General features: G+C 38.9%; 1 protein-coding gene across 1 annotated transcript in view; it reads left to right on the top strand.

Annotated features, from left to right (window-relative positions):
* The window catches only part of CNTNAP5 (contactin associated protein family member 5), a 284718-nt gene extending 268315 nt beyond the window's left edge, over positions 1-16403 (top strand). The window contains exons 22-24 of the mRNA XM_048308706.1: positions 1786-2004; positions 7235-7306; positions 8283-16403. Of these exons, the coding sequence (XP_048164663.1) occupies positions 1786-2004; positions 7235-7306; positions 8283-8479 (488 nt within the window). The 3' untranslated portion in view covers positions 8480-16403. The remainder of the gene's footprint in view (positions 1-1785; positions 2005-7234; positions 7307-8282) is intronic.
* The last annotated feature ends 1246 nt before the right edge of the window (positions 16404-17649 follow it).

Raw genomic sequence — 17649 nt, 5'->3', positions numbered from 1 at the left:
TGTGCAGCTTTCTTGTTGAGAACAGTGAAAGCCCCACTTTCTGACAGACAATAGGCACACACCTAAAGCTGTATGATAAAGCAAACTGTATCTGTGCACATGGAATTTTTACCAGAGGACTCTGGGGTTGTTTTTGGTTTTTTCTTTGATTTCTTTTTTTTTCCAAATTTCAAAGTCTTTCAACAACAAATCTCTGAGTTGTCATTCATGCAAAGCTTACTTTGACAAAAGACTCACAGAACTGGCCCTTAATGTAGCTTTTAAAAATGCCTGCAAAAGTACTCAATCTTAGACTTTTCAAACTACTGTACCATGAAAAATGAACTCATTATTTCTTAGGCTTTACCTTTTGCACACTGGGGCAAAACAGAGCAACTTTGATTGCCTGATGTATAAAAGATACTGACAAATTCAGCTTTTGTGTCAGAGCTAAGAAAACAATAAAGCCTGAGAGTATGAATGTTTACAAAGGGTTTTATAAATTCAACAAAGATGGCAAATACTGAAAATCAGTCTTTTAGTATATATAAACCTTCTTGGAGGAACTTGGAAGCAATTCTTTGTTCTATAATGTCTCAGCCAAAATCTCATTAAAAACCTGAATGCAGTCAATTCCTACACACTTTCAGAAGAGCAAATGTGAACTTCTGCACGATTGCAGGTTTTCCAGTGGCAAAGCCTCACTGTTTCCCTTCCCATCTTGCAGCCCAGAGGCTGTGCCCCTGACAGCTCTGCAAACTGAGCATTTCTCCTGTAAGACCCCTGGGAGAGCAAGGTCATACTGTACCTTGCTTTGCTGAGACCCAGCCGAACTCCTCTGTGTTACACTTCCGCAAAGACACTCAAACATAATTAGAAATCTTTCTCGGCTAATTCTCTCTGGCTGCATGGCATAACAGTCACAGATCTTGAGCACAAAAATAATGTGTGATTTGGGCTGGCTTGAGATTTCTTTGTATTTTCTTATACAAAAAAGAAGTTTATATAAATAAAATAGCAATATTGTCAGCTTTGAGCGAAGGTTGGGTTTTTTTCTAAATCCTGACCACTTGTAAAATAGTTGTGTTTGAACAATAATGGAAAAATTAGACCTTATTTTAAAATTTAGCATCTTATTCTTTCAAGATTTGAAAAACAAATTTGAAAAGCTAAGAATCCTTATTTCCCAATGTCATTGGAAGTAATCCCAAAACTTTCCATGCTAGAAGGTTGGGGGTTTTTTTCGTTAACAGATATTTTTAAAGACTTTGAATAAGTTTTGATACTGTATCTGTGTGCATTTGTAGGTTTTCTTTCTTGTTTGATTGACCTAGATATAAAGCACATCATGTTTGAGACCTCTGTGCAGTATGAATTTCAATTTCTGGAAAGTAAATAAATGTGAGTTTGGAGAAAATAGAAGATTGCTTCACTGTCCTTCCCTGACTTTCCCAAACAATCTTTGATATTAAAACTTTTGGAACTAATTTTTTTACTGTGAAGTTGGTGATATGATGTGCTAGATATTGTCCAGAAAGTAGAGAAAATGGATGAGGGAAAAAAGTGCAGTGCAGGTTTTTATGTCCCAGACAACTTCATTCAAGGTAAGTAGCATGATGGAGGAAGGACTAGGATTGGGAACCTCGTGGGTCAGGCCAGGGAGAACTTGTAGGCTGCTGAAGGAGAACCTGAACAGCTGAAAATTCGATAATAGCTGTAAAAGGGGTGGGTAAGGCAAAATAGGATTCATTTTCTTAACGCCTTCCTAAAACAGTCGATTGCCAGTGTTTTTCTGTTTTACTGCAGACACTTTGTCACTGGACCCTGAAGTCTCAAAGGCAAATGCCTATGGTTTCACGGGCTGCCTGTCCTCTGTTCAGTACAACCACATTGCTCCCCTCAAAGCTGCCTTACGCCATCCCACCATTGCTCCCGTGACTGTCAAAGGTTCCTTGACTGAATCCAACTGTGCATCCATAATGGAAGCTGATGTGAACACAGCAACCACAACATATTCCTCATCAGGTACGTCCTGCCAGGAGGGGATTGGGAGTTTAAAGGATACTGTAGAGTGAGCTTTCCTTCCTTTTTGCTGTAATGCAATTGTGACAGTATGAATAGTGGAACTGGGAAGTTGCCTTGTCTCTCAGAATTAAGTGTTGACGATGAGCATCAGGATTAGTCAAGGCCTCTTTAAATGTCACTGTCCTGAAACAGTGTTTTCAGACGTAAGTTCCTGGATTGCCTAAAACATGCCTAGAACAAACAAAAAAGTCCCAGAGCTGTAGTGGAAAAGCATTTAAGGTTTGGTGCTGCACCCGATTTGTCATTCCTGTCCACTCCAGGTAACTCCGGTGCTGCAGATCTCAAAGGAGAACATAAATGTTTACCCAGATTCCATATCCCAGTGGTGATGAAGCACTAGAAGTCATACAAAAAGCAAGTCAAATTTGTTCCCACCCTAACAGAAATGAGCAAAAATTCTTGTACAAACCCCTTGGCATGTGTGTGACTTCCACTGAATGCTTGTACTTCATTCTCTTAGACTAAAGAGAAGGAGCACTGCTTGAGCAGTACCAGCAAGATGATCTCAATTGCTTGTATATCTTTTGCCATCCTAAAGCTGTCCTCTGGGAATCTGAAGTATTTTGCATATGTGAATTTGTATGCAGAGAAGGAAACTGAGAGCAGCTGGAAGTGTTGTCACCATGAACAGGGACAATCAAGTTGCTGCTTTAGTCACCAGTGGATGTGGCAGAATTCTTAATGACCAGAAAGGGGTACAAATTAAGGGCTGTTTTTTGCCCCTTGACCTATAAAGCTACTTTCTCCTTTTTGATAACTAATAAAACTCTGGTTTAGATCATAATACAATTCCTTTGACATTTGTACTTGCATCAAATCCCCATTTCCTGCAGCTTCTGCCTAAGATATTCAGCAGAAAACAAATGATGCTATTAGCATTCTGCATAGGGAAAAAGGCTGCTGATTACTCTGGAGAGTGGCTGCCAGTGTGCATGTGCTCCTCCCCAGCCCCCCACTTCCTTCTCACTGCCTGGAGTTGTCTGAGGTATCTGCTCTGACGCACAGAGAGATGTGTCTTACTGAGTCCTGAATGGGCAGTGATACTGAAAATGTGAACTCTTTGCCCTGTGATCTGTCACCTCAATGATCTAATTTTTCTAAGGAGTTTAGAAAGCAGTAAAACCTGAGGCTCAGAGCTTCAGGACAGAACACAGACCAGAGTGTAGCATTTGAACTTAAATATTTAAAGCATACAATCAGTTGCAGTCTATTGTCAAGGTTAAGCACTGTTGCATCAGAAATGCAGAATTATTATAAAAAGTCATGCCTGTCTTTGCCACTCTGTGCTCTAAAATATGATTTCCTCTCAATGTGATGAATTATCTGACATTCAGGTCTCACTATTCATGCTGGATTTGATTAAAGCCTGAATAAGATCTTTAGAAAAAGTGAATTCTGAAGACTTCATGCCTTCATATGCTAAAGTAAGAGCACTGGGCAGTTGATTCTTGTTAAAGAAAAAATTCCAATTTGTAGCAAATTATAATTTCTATAGATATACTTGAGTATTAAATTTATACATGGAAAGGACACATTGTAAGAAATAAAAAGAAAACAGTCAAGGATTAACTTTCAAATTTAGTGCCTATATCTCAATTCATCACTTCCCAATTTCTCATTATTGAGTGTCTGAGGAGAAAAATAGAACTTCAAAGGAGGCTGTACATGTCTGTGTCGATATTCTAACGTACAGATACAACAAAAAAGCCCACTAGGAAAACTCTTTAAATGTGTGAAAAAAGCTTTCTGTATTTGTAACTTGAAAACAATTGAAGCTGTTTCCTTCAGAAAGGAATACATGTGTTCAAAAAATTTTCCTTGCAGACAGATATGGAATAAAATCCATTCACACAGTTATCTGAACACACTTCTGATTAGGAAACACAAAATGAGAGGTGACTTACTGTGGTTTTGATATTTAACAAAGATCTGCAGATTACCTTGGTCCTTGCTTAGGCACATGTAAAGATTTTGTTATTCTGAACTCTATATTGTTGGTATAGAGATAATGGACTTTCCCTATGGTATTTTTTCTTAATATTACAATACTGTAAAAATTACAGAGGAGATTCATCTGCATGAATGATGGAGTCTTGAGCTGCCTGTCCTCTTCAGCTGAGAGCAGGTCTTCAAGCATTTAAAGTAAAAAATGTCAAATATTTTCATAAGTCCAGAACTACATAGAAAAGATTCGCTTCTGAAAGGCACCTTAAACGTTGAAGTCCCTGTCTCACTGTGCTAATTGTGCTGGAACTAGTATTTCCAAACAAGCTCTAACTGGCTAGGGATGTGCCAGGACAGCCTTGGCTGTAGCAACTGTGAGATGGTGAAGTTGAGGATCCTCAGAGGAAGGAAAAAAGGCAGAAATGCATGACTGCAACTTTTGACCTTCTCATGGACCTGCTTGGAAGAATCCCACAGGATACGGACATGGGGAGAAGAGTGGCATGAGGCCCAGAGAGGTTGTAAAATCTTCATCCTTGGATATATTCAAAACCCAAATGGATACAGGTCTGATAAACCTGCTAGAATAACTTGGATTTGAATAGGGATTTGGACTAGATGATTTCTAGGGGGGCCTTGTGACCTTAGCAGGGCTTTCAGCCTCAGTGAATCAAGCTGTAATATGATCTGTTTTACCTAAAAGGAGCAGGATGTCCTGTTAAGATCTCCTATGAGACCCACTTTTGCTTTTCCTTGGCTTCAGAGTTTAATGTGTTCCCACTGGAGATGGCTCTGCTATTACAGCCCATCTGCTGCACTGTAACGAACCCTCCTTTCCTTGTATCCTGATTTTATTTCTCAGGCAAAACATCATTCCTGGGGCTTATGCTGTTGGCCTTCATTCTGAAACATTTGTTCTGGTTTCTTCTTAGGGCTTAAATTCTGGTAACCAAAAAATAGTGGAGTGCTGGTTGCATTAGGTGTCAAATCTTAAATAATCTTTTAGGCACAAATAATGTCTTATATAATTTTTAAGGTAGAAATTTAATTTCATGCTTTTTCATATGTAGTTAATAATTTTTCATGACTCTTTTTGACTAGTGCCATGCATTGGATACCAGCTGCAATTTTTTCTCTAGTACAGGAGGACTGTTGTAGAACAGATGTAAAATTTAAATTGTCATTGAATTCACTGGCTTCAGCTGAGGGATGGGGTAAAAAATATCTCACCAAACTTCCAGTATCCAGAAAGTTAACTCATCTCGAGTCTAAAATAATGATTGCTCTTCTCTTCTAGTTTGTGGAAAGAAATAGGTGAGTCACACTGTCGATCTTTGACAGCCATCTTAGTGTATAAAATAATTGTAGGTTCTTCTCTTCTTTGGCTAAATAAAAAGACCCTGAAATTACTAGTTTTGATTTATAAAAATAACTCTCATATACTGAAAAATGAAGTGAGATAAATCTACTCATGAGGTACAAAATTATTACCAACTGTGATCTAGTTTTGATTTTGGTTCTGTTTTGAGCTCACGCTCTGAGGCCTGAGATTAGGCTAAATAACCCCCAGATTTCCTTTCCAACCTAACCTTTTCTATGATGTGTTCTGTATTTGTGTGTAAAAACACATTTTTATTCCCATTCCAGTCCCACGGATGTAGTAGAGATGAAGCATTGCCATGACTATTTGTTTCTTGGCAATGTCACTCTGTGCACACACTAACCAGGCAAGGGTGCTCTTGTGAATAGGTCTCAGGCTGAGGGTTCAAATCTGTGATTGGTGATTACCAATCATGTGTAAATGGGGTATTGGAGGTGTTCAGCTGGCCCCAGAAGTGCCTTTTGTGTCTGTAGCTCAGTCAAGGGACTGCATCTTTTCAGTATGGGTGTGAATGAACAGAAGTCCTCCCACCCCTAAAACTTGCAAGTAAAGCTGCATTTTTTAAAACATCAAAGCCTCTTTGAGGCTTGTGTCTTCACACCTCTTTGGGGCTGATATCAGTGATGTAGATAATAAGGAAGAAGTGTCCCCTTTAAGAACCTAAGTAGTCCAAACCCACCATCATTACAATTCAGGGTGTCTTGATGCACAAACATGAAATTGTTGCTTGTTTCAATAAAAAATGTCTCCCTCAGTAATGGCATACCAAAATGGGGCTGACTCAGTTACGAAGGTGAGGATGTTCAATTACAATAAAACTTGCAACACCAAATTGCTCAGTGAGGCTTCCACCTCTTGCATCAGGAAGATCAGTTTGGCAGAGCATTACATAATACATAGCAGAGACAATGGTCCCTGACTCTCTCCCTACATACATTCTCTGTATGATAGCCTGGAGGCTTGTAAAGGCCAGACACACAAATATGAATCCCTTCAAAGGAAAGGGTAAGCTGGAGAGAAAAGAAAAATGTGAAGGTGCTAAAAAGCTAGATTCAGCTAGCAGTAGAAAACATGGCATTTTCTGAAACTTGCTGGACTAAAAATTAAGTCCACTGCTGTAACTTCACTGACGTCAGGAAGGCCTTGACCTCTCAGATTTGGATCTGAATTTGAAACAGCATGTCAGCTATTTGACTCAGTGTTTCCGCAATAGTCATTTGAGGACAGAGTACAAGAGAGCTCAAACATCAAGGAGCCTTTAATATGAGTTAATTTCTGATCCCTCTCTGTTTTGGATCCAGTTTGACCACTGCATTTCTGTAATGGAGATAAAAACATCTCTTCCAAGCAGCTGTCCCAAGCAGAGACTTTTTCTCTTTGTGGGATTTAAATCAAGTTATATATCTCATCTACAAACATAGGTCAGGTCTAAATCTGCCTAGCAACCCTTTCCTTTGGCTTCTTTCTGATATCGTTTCTTAGGTAACAACAAAAAAGATAGTAATACATCTCTGACTGAGAGAAGCTCCCAACAGGCTGTTCAGTTGAAATGTCTCTGATTCTTCTGATGAACTGAAACAACACTTTCAGATATTAGTGTGAGCCTTTCTGTTTCCTTTTAAATATAGCCTTAATAGAATTTGCTCCTGAAGGTGTAGAAGAAAATTGTTCTACAAACTCACTTTATTTTTCAGACCCTTCTGGTTCAGTTTTCCAATCCCCCAAATCACATCTTTTGAAAACAGATTAGAATTCATGAGAGGAAGAGGACACTTCTGTCTAAGCCACAGAGAAAATGAACAGTTGATACAGAAAATAAGTTCTCTTTTGTTTAACCTACTGCAGATCCTTTTGAGAAGACAGATGAAAGAGAACCTCTCACCAATGCAGTCAGAAGTGATTCAGCTGTGATTGGAGGTAACTTCCTTTTTAAAGACTACAGTCAAAAAACAGTTCTGTCAAGGCAAACATCTAGGAGACTTTGAATTTGCCCTCCATGAAATCTAGTCCAAGGGGGTTTTTTGTAATCTGATGCAGGTCTGGTATCTGCTGTATTTATTAGCACGTATCTGTGTCAAGCTACCTAGGTAGCAGCTGCATTATGGATTATTGTGGTCACACATAGATCAGGAACCTGAGTCTTCTAAAATATTACCAAGCTCCCATCTGTCTGCCTGCTTGAGCAGGGTATCTAGACAAGATGATCTCCAGAGGTTCCAGCTGTTCTCTGATTCCATGTGAGTCTGTATTCTGAGTTCCAGCTAACTAGTAATTGTTTTACGCACCGCCCTGGTGAATACTTTGCAGATTATTCATGTGTCCTGTATTTCCTGAGCTCTCTCTTTGTAATCTGGTGGTGTAGTGGAACTCATGAGGTCATATGGAAGTATTTATATACTGGGGAACATTGTCCTAATAATTTCATGTATGGTTTTAATTTTCCTTTAACGGCCTAGAAGACAATTTATCTGTTTATTTTGTAGCATTTCCTGTAGTGAGCTGCCTTTGATAATATCTAGAAGCTATAAACCAAAGTGTACAAGGCTCATGCAAGGTTCCCAGAGATAACACAGAAGAAAATATGACAGAGCAGGGATTTGTATGAGCATACAGATCTAGTGTTTTGAAAGCAAACACACTGAACTAACTTTATTTCCAGTGAAAGCAGAATTTGACAGAAATTATGTCAATTATATGAATACTTGTTGCTTTAAGTGCTCTTAAGGTGACAAAATAGAAATAAAAACTACCAGGAAGGATGTGGCATATGGTTGTGTATGGACTGAGATGAACTGATCTATCATACCAACTAGCTGCTGTGCATTGGTAACATGTTTTTGAGGTAACTGAACCTTTTGTTTTGGTTTTCACTCTTTTTTTTACCCCTTTACAGGTGTAATAGCAGTTGTGATATTCATCATCTTTTGCATCATTGCCATCATGAGCAGATTCCTCTATCAACACAAACAAGCACATCGAAGTAGCCAGAAAAAGGAGAAGGAATACCCGGAAAACCTTGAGAGCTCCTTTAAAGCTGACATTGACTTGCAAAACACAGTGAGCGAGTGCAAACGGGAATATTTTATCTGATGGACAATGCAATTTCTTTTTACTCCCCTAAACTTCCTTTCTGTATTCCTTTCTCCCTTCCTTTTTGCTTTTCGAATTTTTTTTTTTTAACACTTAACATTTTTTGCTAGCTTCTTTTTCATTTGGAAAAGACCGCCCTGCACAGGAAACACTGAGAACAATCACAGTGCCTCATTCTCTGCACAAGAACCTGGCAATCACAGTTTACTTCTGCAGCTCAAGAGACCTGTTATCCCATCCTACACAAAATAAGATCCACATGCACACCTATTTTCTGCTGTCAGTTCTTGAATGTTTCAAAGTCCCTACAATTATTTGTTGGTTTGTTTTGTTTTTTTTCCTCTGGAGCCATTTAAGTCGTTGCTTTTACACTAGAGCTGGACTATGTAAAGTACAGGTAAAGTAGTTGAACACATAGCTCTGCAGATACTGGGACAGGATAGAGGGAAAGAATGCGACCAAAACACCTGATTTATTTCATGGGCTCATTAACAACAATCATAAAGAACCAGCCAAATTCTCAAATGTTATTAATTGATATATTGTCTATTGATTTAAATGGTGTTAAATTAATTTGTACCAGTTGAAAAGCTGGTATCACATAAAGGAAAATAAAACTGTCCTCATCAAGCTCCTTCCCCCAACCTCCTGTCCTTTTACTGTAACTTTTAGGCTTCTCAGTACTTTTCCAACAATATATGTATCAACAAAAAATATCATTCCCATGCACCTCTTTCACCTCCATCTCATAAGGCTGGCTATGTAGACCCAACATACTCTAGTATAACCCTAGCTGAAGCATGGAAAATACTAGCTTGAAACTCCAAGGGGTTTAGGAAGCTGCTAGGACTTAGCTGCTCTATATTTGTCTGAAACTTTAGAAATGCAGCATATGCCTGTTCATGCCACATGGAGGATTATCACGCATTGAGGTTAAACACTGTTGCCACTGTGGAAAAGAAAAAGTACATAGATGAGAAAAAAAACAAAAGAGTTTAATCTTAAACATGACTCACACCTTCTGCCAGCTCTTCTAAAAAAAGAAAAAATAAATCCTGCTACTCAAAAAAACCTCCCAAAACTGCATGAAAGATTGATTGGTATTACCTGTTTGTAGAAATTGGAGTAACTTCTCCAAAGCTAAATAGAGAGAGGTCTGATTTCATGTCTAAAAAGATGAATATTTGATAAACCTTCTTTACAAGGAAGAACATTAGGGAAACAAAGAGATCCCAAATACTCTACTTCAAATTAAGCTTCTCTCCTTTTTTCTAAAGTCTTCTGTCCTTTCCTGATTGGGAACACTACTGAAGGATCAAATTCTGCCCATTATACTTGTGATGCATGGTTACAGTGTGAGGATGAAAAACGTCCTTTTCAATCACAGATGTCCTAAGGGTAAGAAATGAAGGAGTCCCAGCAAGTGAGGTTTTGAACACCCTGTTGTGTCCGTGTGACATCTGCCTTCGCAGGGCTTCTAAAGAGTATGGAGAATTTGCTGGTGGTTGCATTAAGCCCACAGTTAAGAGTAAAAAAATCTTATTCATTGCAGTACTCTTGATAAGAATTAATTCAAGACAATTGATTGTGCAGCTAAATCTCCTTCTTTGCCCTACACCCTGTGCAGTCATCCTGGGGTTTCCACGTGGTGGTCCTTTTTACATAGAGTAAAAATTAATAGAATCCCAGTATGAGGTAATAACCCACAGCAAACTAGAGATGAGCTTACACATGCAACAGGTGCTGTTTTTCTAGGCAGTCCATTGCAAAGGTATGTAGATGTTTATTAGTTTGAGGGGCTTTTTTATGGGAGGAAAGAGCAGACAAGGAAGAATAAATAAATAAATAAATGACCATTTGGATACAGTGATTCTTTAGCTCTTCTTTTAGAGCATTCAATGAAGAGAAAGCAGTTTTGGAATGACATCATTCTTACATCAAGAGGAATATGAGGCCAGCCCTATAACCAGAACTTCTCACTGAGCAATTTTATAAAGTTATCTCTATTGAAACTAGTTTGGTGCCATTCTTCTTCAGCCATGGTCAGCTGCAGCCCTTTTTCCACACACTGGCTGTTTGGATGACACAATTACTTGACAGCATTTCTGCGTGGTGAGTGTTGGAATGATGGACTCAGTAGCTGGGTTCTCTTTACGTTGCTTTGTCTTTGACAGTAAAATCCTGGCAAAGCAATTATCCTTTCTCTTTCCTTCCTCCAGATCAAGCTGCTTTGTTTGGCATGGCAGAAGGGGAGGAATAGGAGAGTTCATGGGCCCCTCTACCCATGTTTGAGTTTTCTTTTCTGAAATGGCCTCTGTATGAGACATCTCTGATGTGCTAATGTGCTTAACTGCTTTATGAAGAATGGAATAGGGAGGTAAAACTGAAAATTTAGCTAGGTTGGGGTGTGTTTGTAAAAAGAAAGAACTGCACATGAATGCATGCAAGAGTATACAGAGATGTGCATCTATAGCTGTGGATGTGCTGAGATGGGAAGATTTTTGTGCTACAGGGCTGAACAAATGAACACATTTGTATGGACTTCTAAATCATGATGTCAAAATTATTCTTATTAAATGATAGCTAAAATATAGTAAATGAAGTAGTCTAAATATGAACCCCTTTTTGTTTTTTGTTTTGTTCTAATGCTTTCTTTCATGAGGGCATAATGAGATTTCCTTCAGTACCACTTTTAACTGGCAATTAATATTTTTTTTTTACGAAAGAGAAAAAATATGGTTTTGTAACAATCTACTAGTGCTAAAATGGCTTTCATTTTCTTTAGTTCAAATTAGAACTTTTTTCCCATCTATTTAAAACCATTTCTGCTATTTTTGTTAATATTTCTCTTTAAATGGGGTGTTTTCCCTTTTTCTTTTAGCTATCATTCTAGATAATAATTTTCAGTAAACCCAGCGGATAGTAATTTTTATACATAAAATTTCAGGTTTCATTTCAGTGGAAAACCTGAGACTATCAAAGAGTTGTTTGGAGGCATTGTTTGGGTTTTCTTCCCTTCCTTAAGATGAGTTTAAAAATAAAAGTAAGAGACTGGTAGAAGGATACTAAGTCTCTTTTTTTCTCTTGGTGATGTGATATGTAACCTCTGAAAATTATTATTGCTAGGCAGGGAATTTTAGACTGTGAATTTATAAAGTATCTTAGATATGGATTTAGGCACTGCAAATTCCTGTTTTCCAGAAAAGACTTGACCAATAATAGCCATGCTTGTAAAGCTATTTAGTCATGCAGTCTGAGCTGGATGCCCGGAAGGACTCTGTGAATCCTGGTGCCTGGCTACAGAAAACAAAGGAAGGCTGGATGTCAGAAAGCTAAATCCAGCTAACTTTCAGTGTGATATAGGCTGTCACCTGGGTGAAAGATAGGCTTTACGAGGAAATTGGTCTCTTGAGGATGTGGATCAATGCTTAAGTGACTAAACAAAATGCGCATTTAACTCAAATTAATTTCGGTTGAATTTCTGCATCTACCTTGCTGTGAAATGTTCTAATATACTACAAGACATTTAAATACCTTTGAAAATTGAGTCCCATTTCTCTTTTAGAAATAAAACTTTGGTACTAAGTAAGTTATCTATGTAATTGGCAGTTAGCATTTCATCTGTCCTTATTCACTTACTAGAGACAAGACAGTGTGAGTGTTTTGGTCAATTTTTAACATGTACACTGTTTTTATTTTTTCTTGTTCTTGCCGTGGCTCAGCACTTAAGTTATGTCTGCAGTGAGAAAGCTGAATAAAAGACATAATTTTAACTCATATGGGCTAAGCCAGGATTCCCACCTGGGTAAATACGACTGTTAAAAGTAGACATATAGAATTGTGCTGTTATCAGATTGTGTTCAGTCATCAGATGTCCCTGATATTTAAGTTAAAACTATAGCCAGATTACAAAAATAAGATGCTTTCTCTCAGCTTTATTTTAGCCTGATCTAGCTGGACTTAACTCATCCTATTTATCAATTGCTCAATTTTTACAGTGTAAGCCAAACCCTTATTTTAATGAGATCTTTGACAATATTAGCATTTAGCTTATCACATATTTCACATATTGGGTGAGAAGCAATCAATATATCATATTGTTTCACTATGGTGATGGGTTATGAATCTTTTCCTAATGAAGTCAGTTATTGATTTTGCTGAAGATAAGATTGAGTCCAAGACATGTGAATCACTTGGATATTGCTTTTATCTGAGTCTTTTGGGTTTGTTTCATTTTGCATTTGGTTTTACCGACTGCCTGTTTTACAATTATCATCCTGTCCTGTCCAGCCCTGTGGTTGGTGAGGACACGGAAAATGTCTCAAACACCCTGTCAGATTAAATGAATCACTAGAGATGCCTCTTGCTCTCCATTGATTATAGAGAGAAGGTAGACTCCTGGTGATAGATAAGTTAATTCTAGCAGAATTTGCCTGTGAATCAGAATTTTACAATAGTTTTGCAGATCCAGCAGATACATCTGCTGACTTTTTTTTTCTGAGGTGACAGCTGGGGTCAAGGAAGGACACCTTGCATCTAAAATTACACTAAACATCTCTGCCTAGTAAATGCATACAACTCCTTGTAGCCAAATACATGAAAATCGAGTTTCAAAGTACCACTTTGAGTCAATGACAATGTGATCAGGAATCTGTGGGGCTTGGAAGTGGATAATTCTGCTTTCAGTCTATTCTAGATCCAATATCCATTTTTTGCCTCACATAGGAGCTTTGGCAGATAGCATATGTGAAGCCAGATCCACACATTTCCAAATCTAAAGCTAACTCAGCCCCCTCAGATGCCTTTCTGCATGTCTGGTGCCATTTGAGATGATACTGGGGTATCTCTGCAGCTCCAGTAAGGATGTCATATCTTGCATCTGTTGACCCCAAGTAGCTATGTCTGATACTTGCTGGCTTTTCAAATTACAGTAAGTGCCCATCCAGAACCCCTAAGTTCTCAATGAGATGAATCCCTGAAAAAATAAATCCCATCATCAGAACAAAATCAACCATCCTTCTCATCAGTGTAAGCCAATCAATTGACATGCATCCTCCACCTCAAATTAACAAGTGTAGAGGAGGCAGAACTTGACCTCTTTGTGGTCCATCTCCTCATGCCATTACTGTCTGTTGCAATCACCTACACAAAGTTTATCCTAAACAAGACCAGTTTCAAGTAGTCTGCACTGCCAGTTTTTCACAGATGCAAAGTAGGTTTTTTATTTTTCAGAAAGTAACACTTTGTAAAAGGCTTGAGCAAAGTCTGAGACCTTGTGAGTGCTATTTCAAAGCTTTCATGCAGTTTTTAAATGCCTACTTTTCTAACAAGCCAAGTGATATAGTTACATCCCTGCCCAACCAAGGGCCTTATCCAAAGTCTTTAGAGGTTTGGGAGGCCTCTTGCTTGACTACAGTTGGAGTTGCACCATGCCCTTGAAGGTTTTGGGGGTTTTCTTCACAGATTACTATGACAGCTTCAAAGCATGATTTGTTTCCTTGGGTTCTGCACTTTCTTTCCCAGTGGAAAGTTCTTCATGTCCTCTTTCAGTGTGGGCGGCCCCCTCCTCCTTCCTACTTTTGTACATGAAACTTCTAAACACATTCTTCTTTTGGGTCTGAAGTAGCCTTTTCTTTGATTGTTTATTTCAAGACATGCATATAAAGAGTTTGAGTATTTCAGTGTATTGGTACTTATTTTTGTGATCTTTTGCACTAAGGTACTCTGACAAAAACAGAAATTGGGAAAAAAAAAAAGCACACTTTCTGGTGAACTCTTGTAATTTGTAAGCTCGTTGTTTGTTGTTTGTAATGTGCTGAGTCTACAAGCCGAGCTAAAGAAGAATTAAGGCAACAGTTTGTGTTGACAGTGTCACTCCATATCTAGTTCACCTCTGTGTTCTTCATCCCTCCTTTTTCTTTAACATGTGGAGCTATCAAATTGCTGGTAGGAGTCAGAGGAGCTTGTTTTACAACTCAGATTAAGATTATGATTTTTCTCCTGGCAGTCACAGACACCAAAATGTCAGCGGGGTGTTCAACCAGAAGGGAGACTGCACTCCATCGTGGAGATGTAGTCACCTGGAGGTGGTGACCTCTAAGGGGAAAAGAGGACATTAACACTTCAGACTACCATTGTGACGGGGCAGTGAAGGAGGCAAAAGCTCTCAGGAAACTTACACTGTTTGAAGCCACACATGGTGGATATGAAGCTTTCAGGTGTTTTTCACAGTTTGGTTTTTGCCGTGGAATGAATTGCTACTTAGTCTGCCAAACCATAGTCTTAATTGTCCTGATGATCTGTAAAGTACCGAAGACATGCTTCAAACATGGGACAGGATTTCAAAGCTCTGGCTGATTCTAGATCCGAATCTCTCTGGTTAGATCGCTGGAACTCTCCCAGATAACCCAAAGGAGAATTTGGGGTGGTTTCCCTCAAACAATCATAACATTTCATCAAATGTTGGGTACAAGAGGTGATCCAAAGAATGGTGTTTGCTTAGAGACTTTCCACTCCCCATCCCTCCCTCGTTTAGGATGCTTGTGGCAGCTTTTTTTGAAACTACTGACTGTTGTTCACGTTGCAACACCAGCTACTTTTTGATATGCTAAGTCATACCTCTCTTCACAAATTTCAGTCCCACAGCCCTAAATAGAGTCCATTTGGAACGAATTCTGCATGGGAAATTATTTACTCACTTTTGCATGCCCTTTACAGCTCCTTCTTGCATCCTTTAGGCACACCCTTTTTTGATGTGTTTTGCCATTGCTGCCAATGCAGCACCCATGTTGTCAAGAAAGAAGAACAATTGTTTCTTAGGTAAAGCTTAGATACAGCCAGTCGCAGCCTCACTTCCCATTCACAAAGCAGCGGAATTGACGTTTCAGGAGCCTAGGAGAGCAAACAAGTACTTTTTTTTTGTTCATACATCCAGTCATAAAAATCTCTACTCTCTGATTTTTGCAAATGAAATCTGTAACGCAGACCATTATATCTAAATGATAGTGAGAACCTTAACAGTTGTACCTGATCTGCTTTGAAACCCAAGTTTGTAAAAGAAACAAGAGCCAGCTTCAGACCTGGTTGTAGTCCTTTTTAGGTCAATGTAGATACATCACAGATTAATTTAGCCTCATATTGGCCTTGCATTGATGATCTGCAAACTGGGGCTGACATACATGAATCCAAGTCAGGACCTTATAGTCATCATCCCTTACTGCTGTCAACGAGAGTTTCATTCACTGAAATCGTGTTGTCTTCTAGCAGAAATATGGATAAAATTTGGGATATGGCAATGAACTTCAGCTCCACAAAGCCCATGATATGGCTTAAGTCATCTTCAGGAGCTTCTAAAAAATGTGTGTATGGGGAGGGTTGGTCTGTGGGTAGTGTCTTGTCAACCACACCCACTAACACAGGAGGGATTTTATGGGATTTTAATGGATAAAGGCACCCTTAAAAGAAAAAAAAGGGCAAAATGGCAGCTGAGATTAAGTATTTGTAATAAGAAAAAATTGGTTCTTTCTACTGATGAGCCCTTCATCATTCATTTTACTTTCTTCTACTCAAATTGTATTAAATAAATCGCTCAGAACTCTGTTCGTTTTATTAGCAAAGCAAAAAGAAAAAACTTTTTTTTAATGGTTTGTCCAAGGGTAATGCAAGAGTCTCTCAGTTACAGTAAAAAGCAAAATGGAGATTTAGATTATTCCCCTTTCACTATCTGGTTTTCTAAAGAGAATGCCACAGGACGTTGCCTCAATCTAAGTCAGTTTTGTAGACAATGTAACATGTCTTAATACCCTGTTAAGGGATTGAAAAAATTTAGCCTTAGCTTCTTTTGTTTTCTATGGTTACTGTTGTACAGAATAAAGACTTAAACTGTAAGTAATGTATATTTAATAAAAAAAGACTTTTTGTATGATTTTGTGTGGAAGACAAATGCCTCCTTCTGAGTTTTTATTTTATCTTCCAGATGAATGAACGTTAAAAAGTGCTGATTACGGGAAAATGAATTCCCAGGTGTTTACATGTTAACACTAAGCCAACACACCTCACTGGACAGTAATAAAAGCTGAGGTGCCCACAACTGGGATTTATTGATTTCAGCTATGGCTAAAAGTTAATGCCAGAGGAAATCTGGTCATCATCCACATCCCTGACACAACTCATGGATGCTGGTGTGCTGTCTAAAGGTCGTGTCTGCAGATATGCCTTGGTTCTGGGTAGAAAACCTGCCTAGCACAGCTCTGTACCCACACTCACAGATGTGTGCACGTGTTCTCCCTCCCCAGCCTGCCATGCAGAAACATCCAGTATGTGCTGCTTCTTCCATGGGTCCCCTCTCACAACAGCTGCACTGCTGGCTGTCACAGGGATCACACTCACACCCCCCGCCTTCACACATGTCCCTAGCATGATAAAGGGTACGTGGCTCAGTCTCAGGGATGCTGTCTTGGCTTTAGGTGTTTGGTGTGATTATTTTTTCCCCTTCCTCGGAAGCTGAACACAGAAATCTCTTAGGCTGCTTTAAAAATCATAGTGTCTGATACTATCAGCCAAGAATGAGTAAATACTGACTTAGAAAATAGTACATCCTAGGAAGTATAGATAGGACTCTTTTTCAAGGGTTTCACATCCTTGGATCTGGTGCAATTTCCACCCTAAACTTTTATTTCTTACATATTCTGTGTTTCAGTCAGTCAAAGATTTTCATATTATCAGGGGAGATGTGCATCCCATTATCTTAGGAATTTCTCTGTGAGTTTTGTTTTTCCCTTGCATTTCTGGACAGCCTGTCACCCAGAAGGCAGGGTTAACACAGGTTTGTAGTCCTACCTGGAGATGTGCTATCTGGCAGGACAGCTTTGCAGCACCTGCTTTGGGATTCTACAGGCAGTGGTGCACAGAGCCCTTCTCATGGGCCGTTCCAGCATACCCCAGGCATCCCAGTCCACAGCTATGCAGCACTCAGGCACCAAAGCCATCCTACCCAACAGAACCGTCCTTCTGTTCCCTTGTCCCTGGTGGCTGCAGGAGGTGGGGTTAGGTATCGCCTGACTAAGACAAAACTTCAAGTAACAATTAATTCCACACCGAGTTGCTTTACTCAGAAAAAAAAATGCAAGACAGAACTATATAAATCTTTCAGACTTTCTTCATAGCTAATA

The sequence above is a fragment of the Corvus hawaiiensis genome, chromosome 7 (genome assembly GCF_020740725.1).
Source record: "Corvus hawaiiensis isolate bCorHaw1 chromosome 7, bCorHaw1.pri.cur, whole genome shotgun sequence".
NCBI lineage: Eukaryota > Metazoa > Chordata > Aves > Passeriformes > Corvidae > Corvus > Corvus hawaiiensis.
The sequence above is the reverse complement of the archived record's forward strand: the minus strand, read 5'-3'. Positions and strand labels throughout refer to the sequence as shown.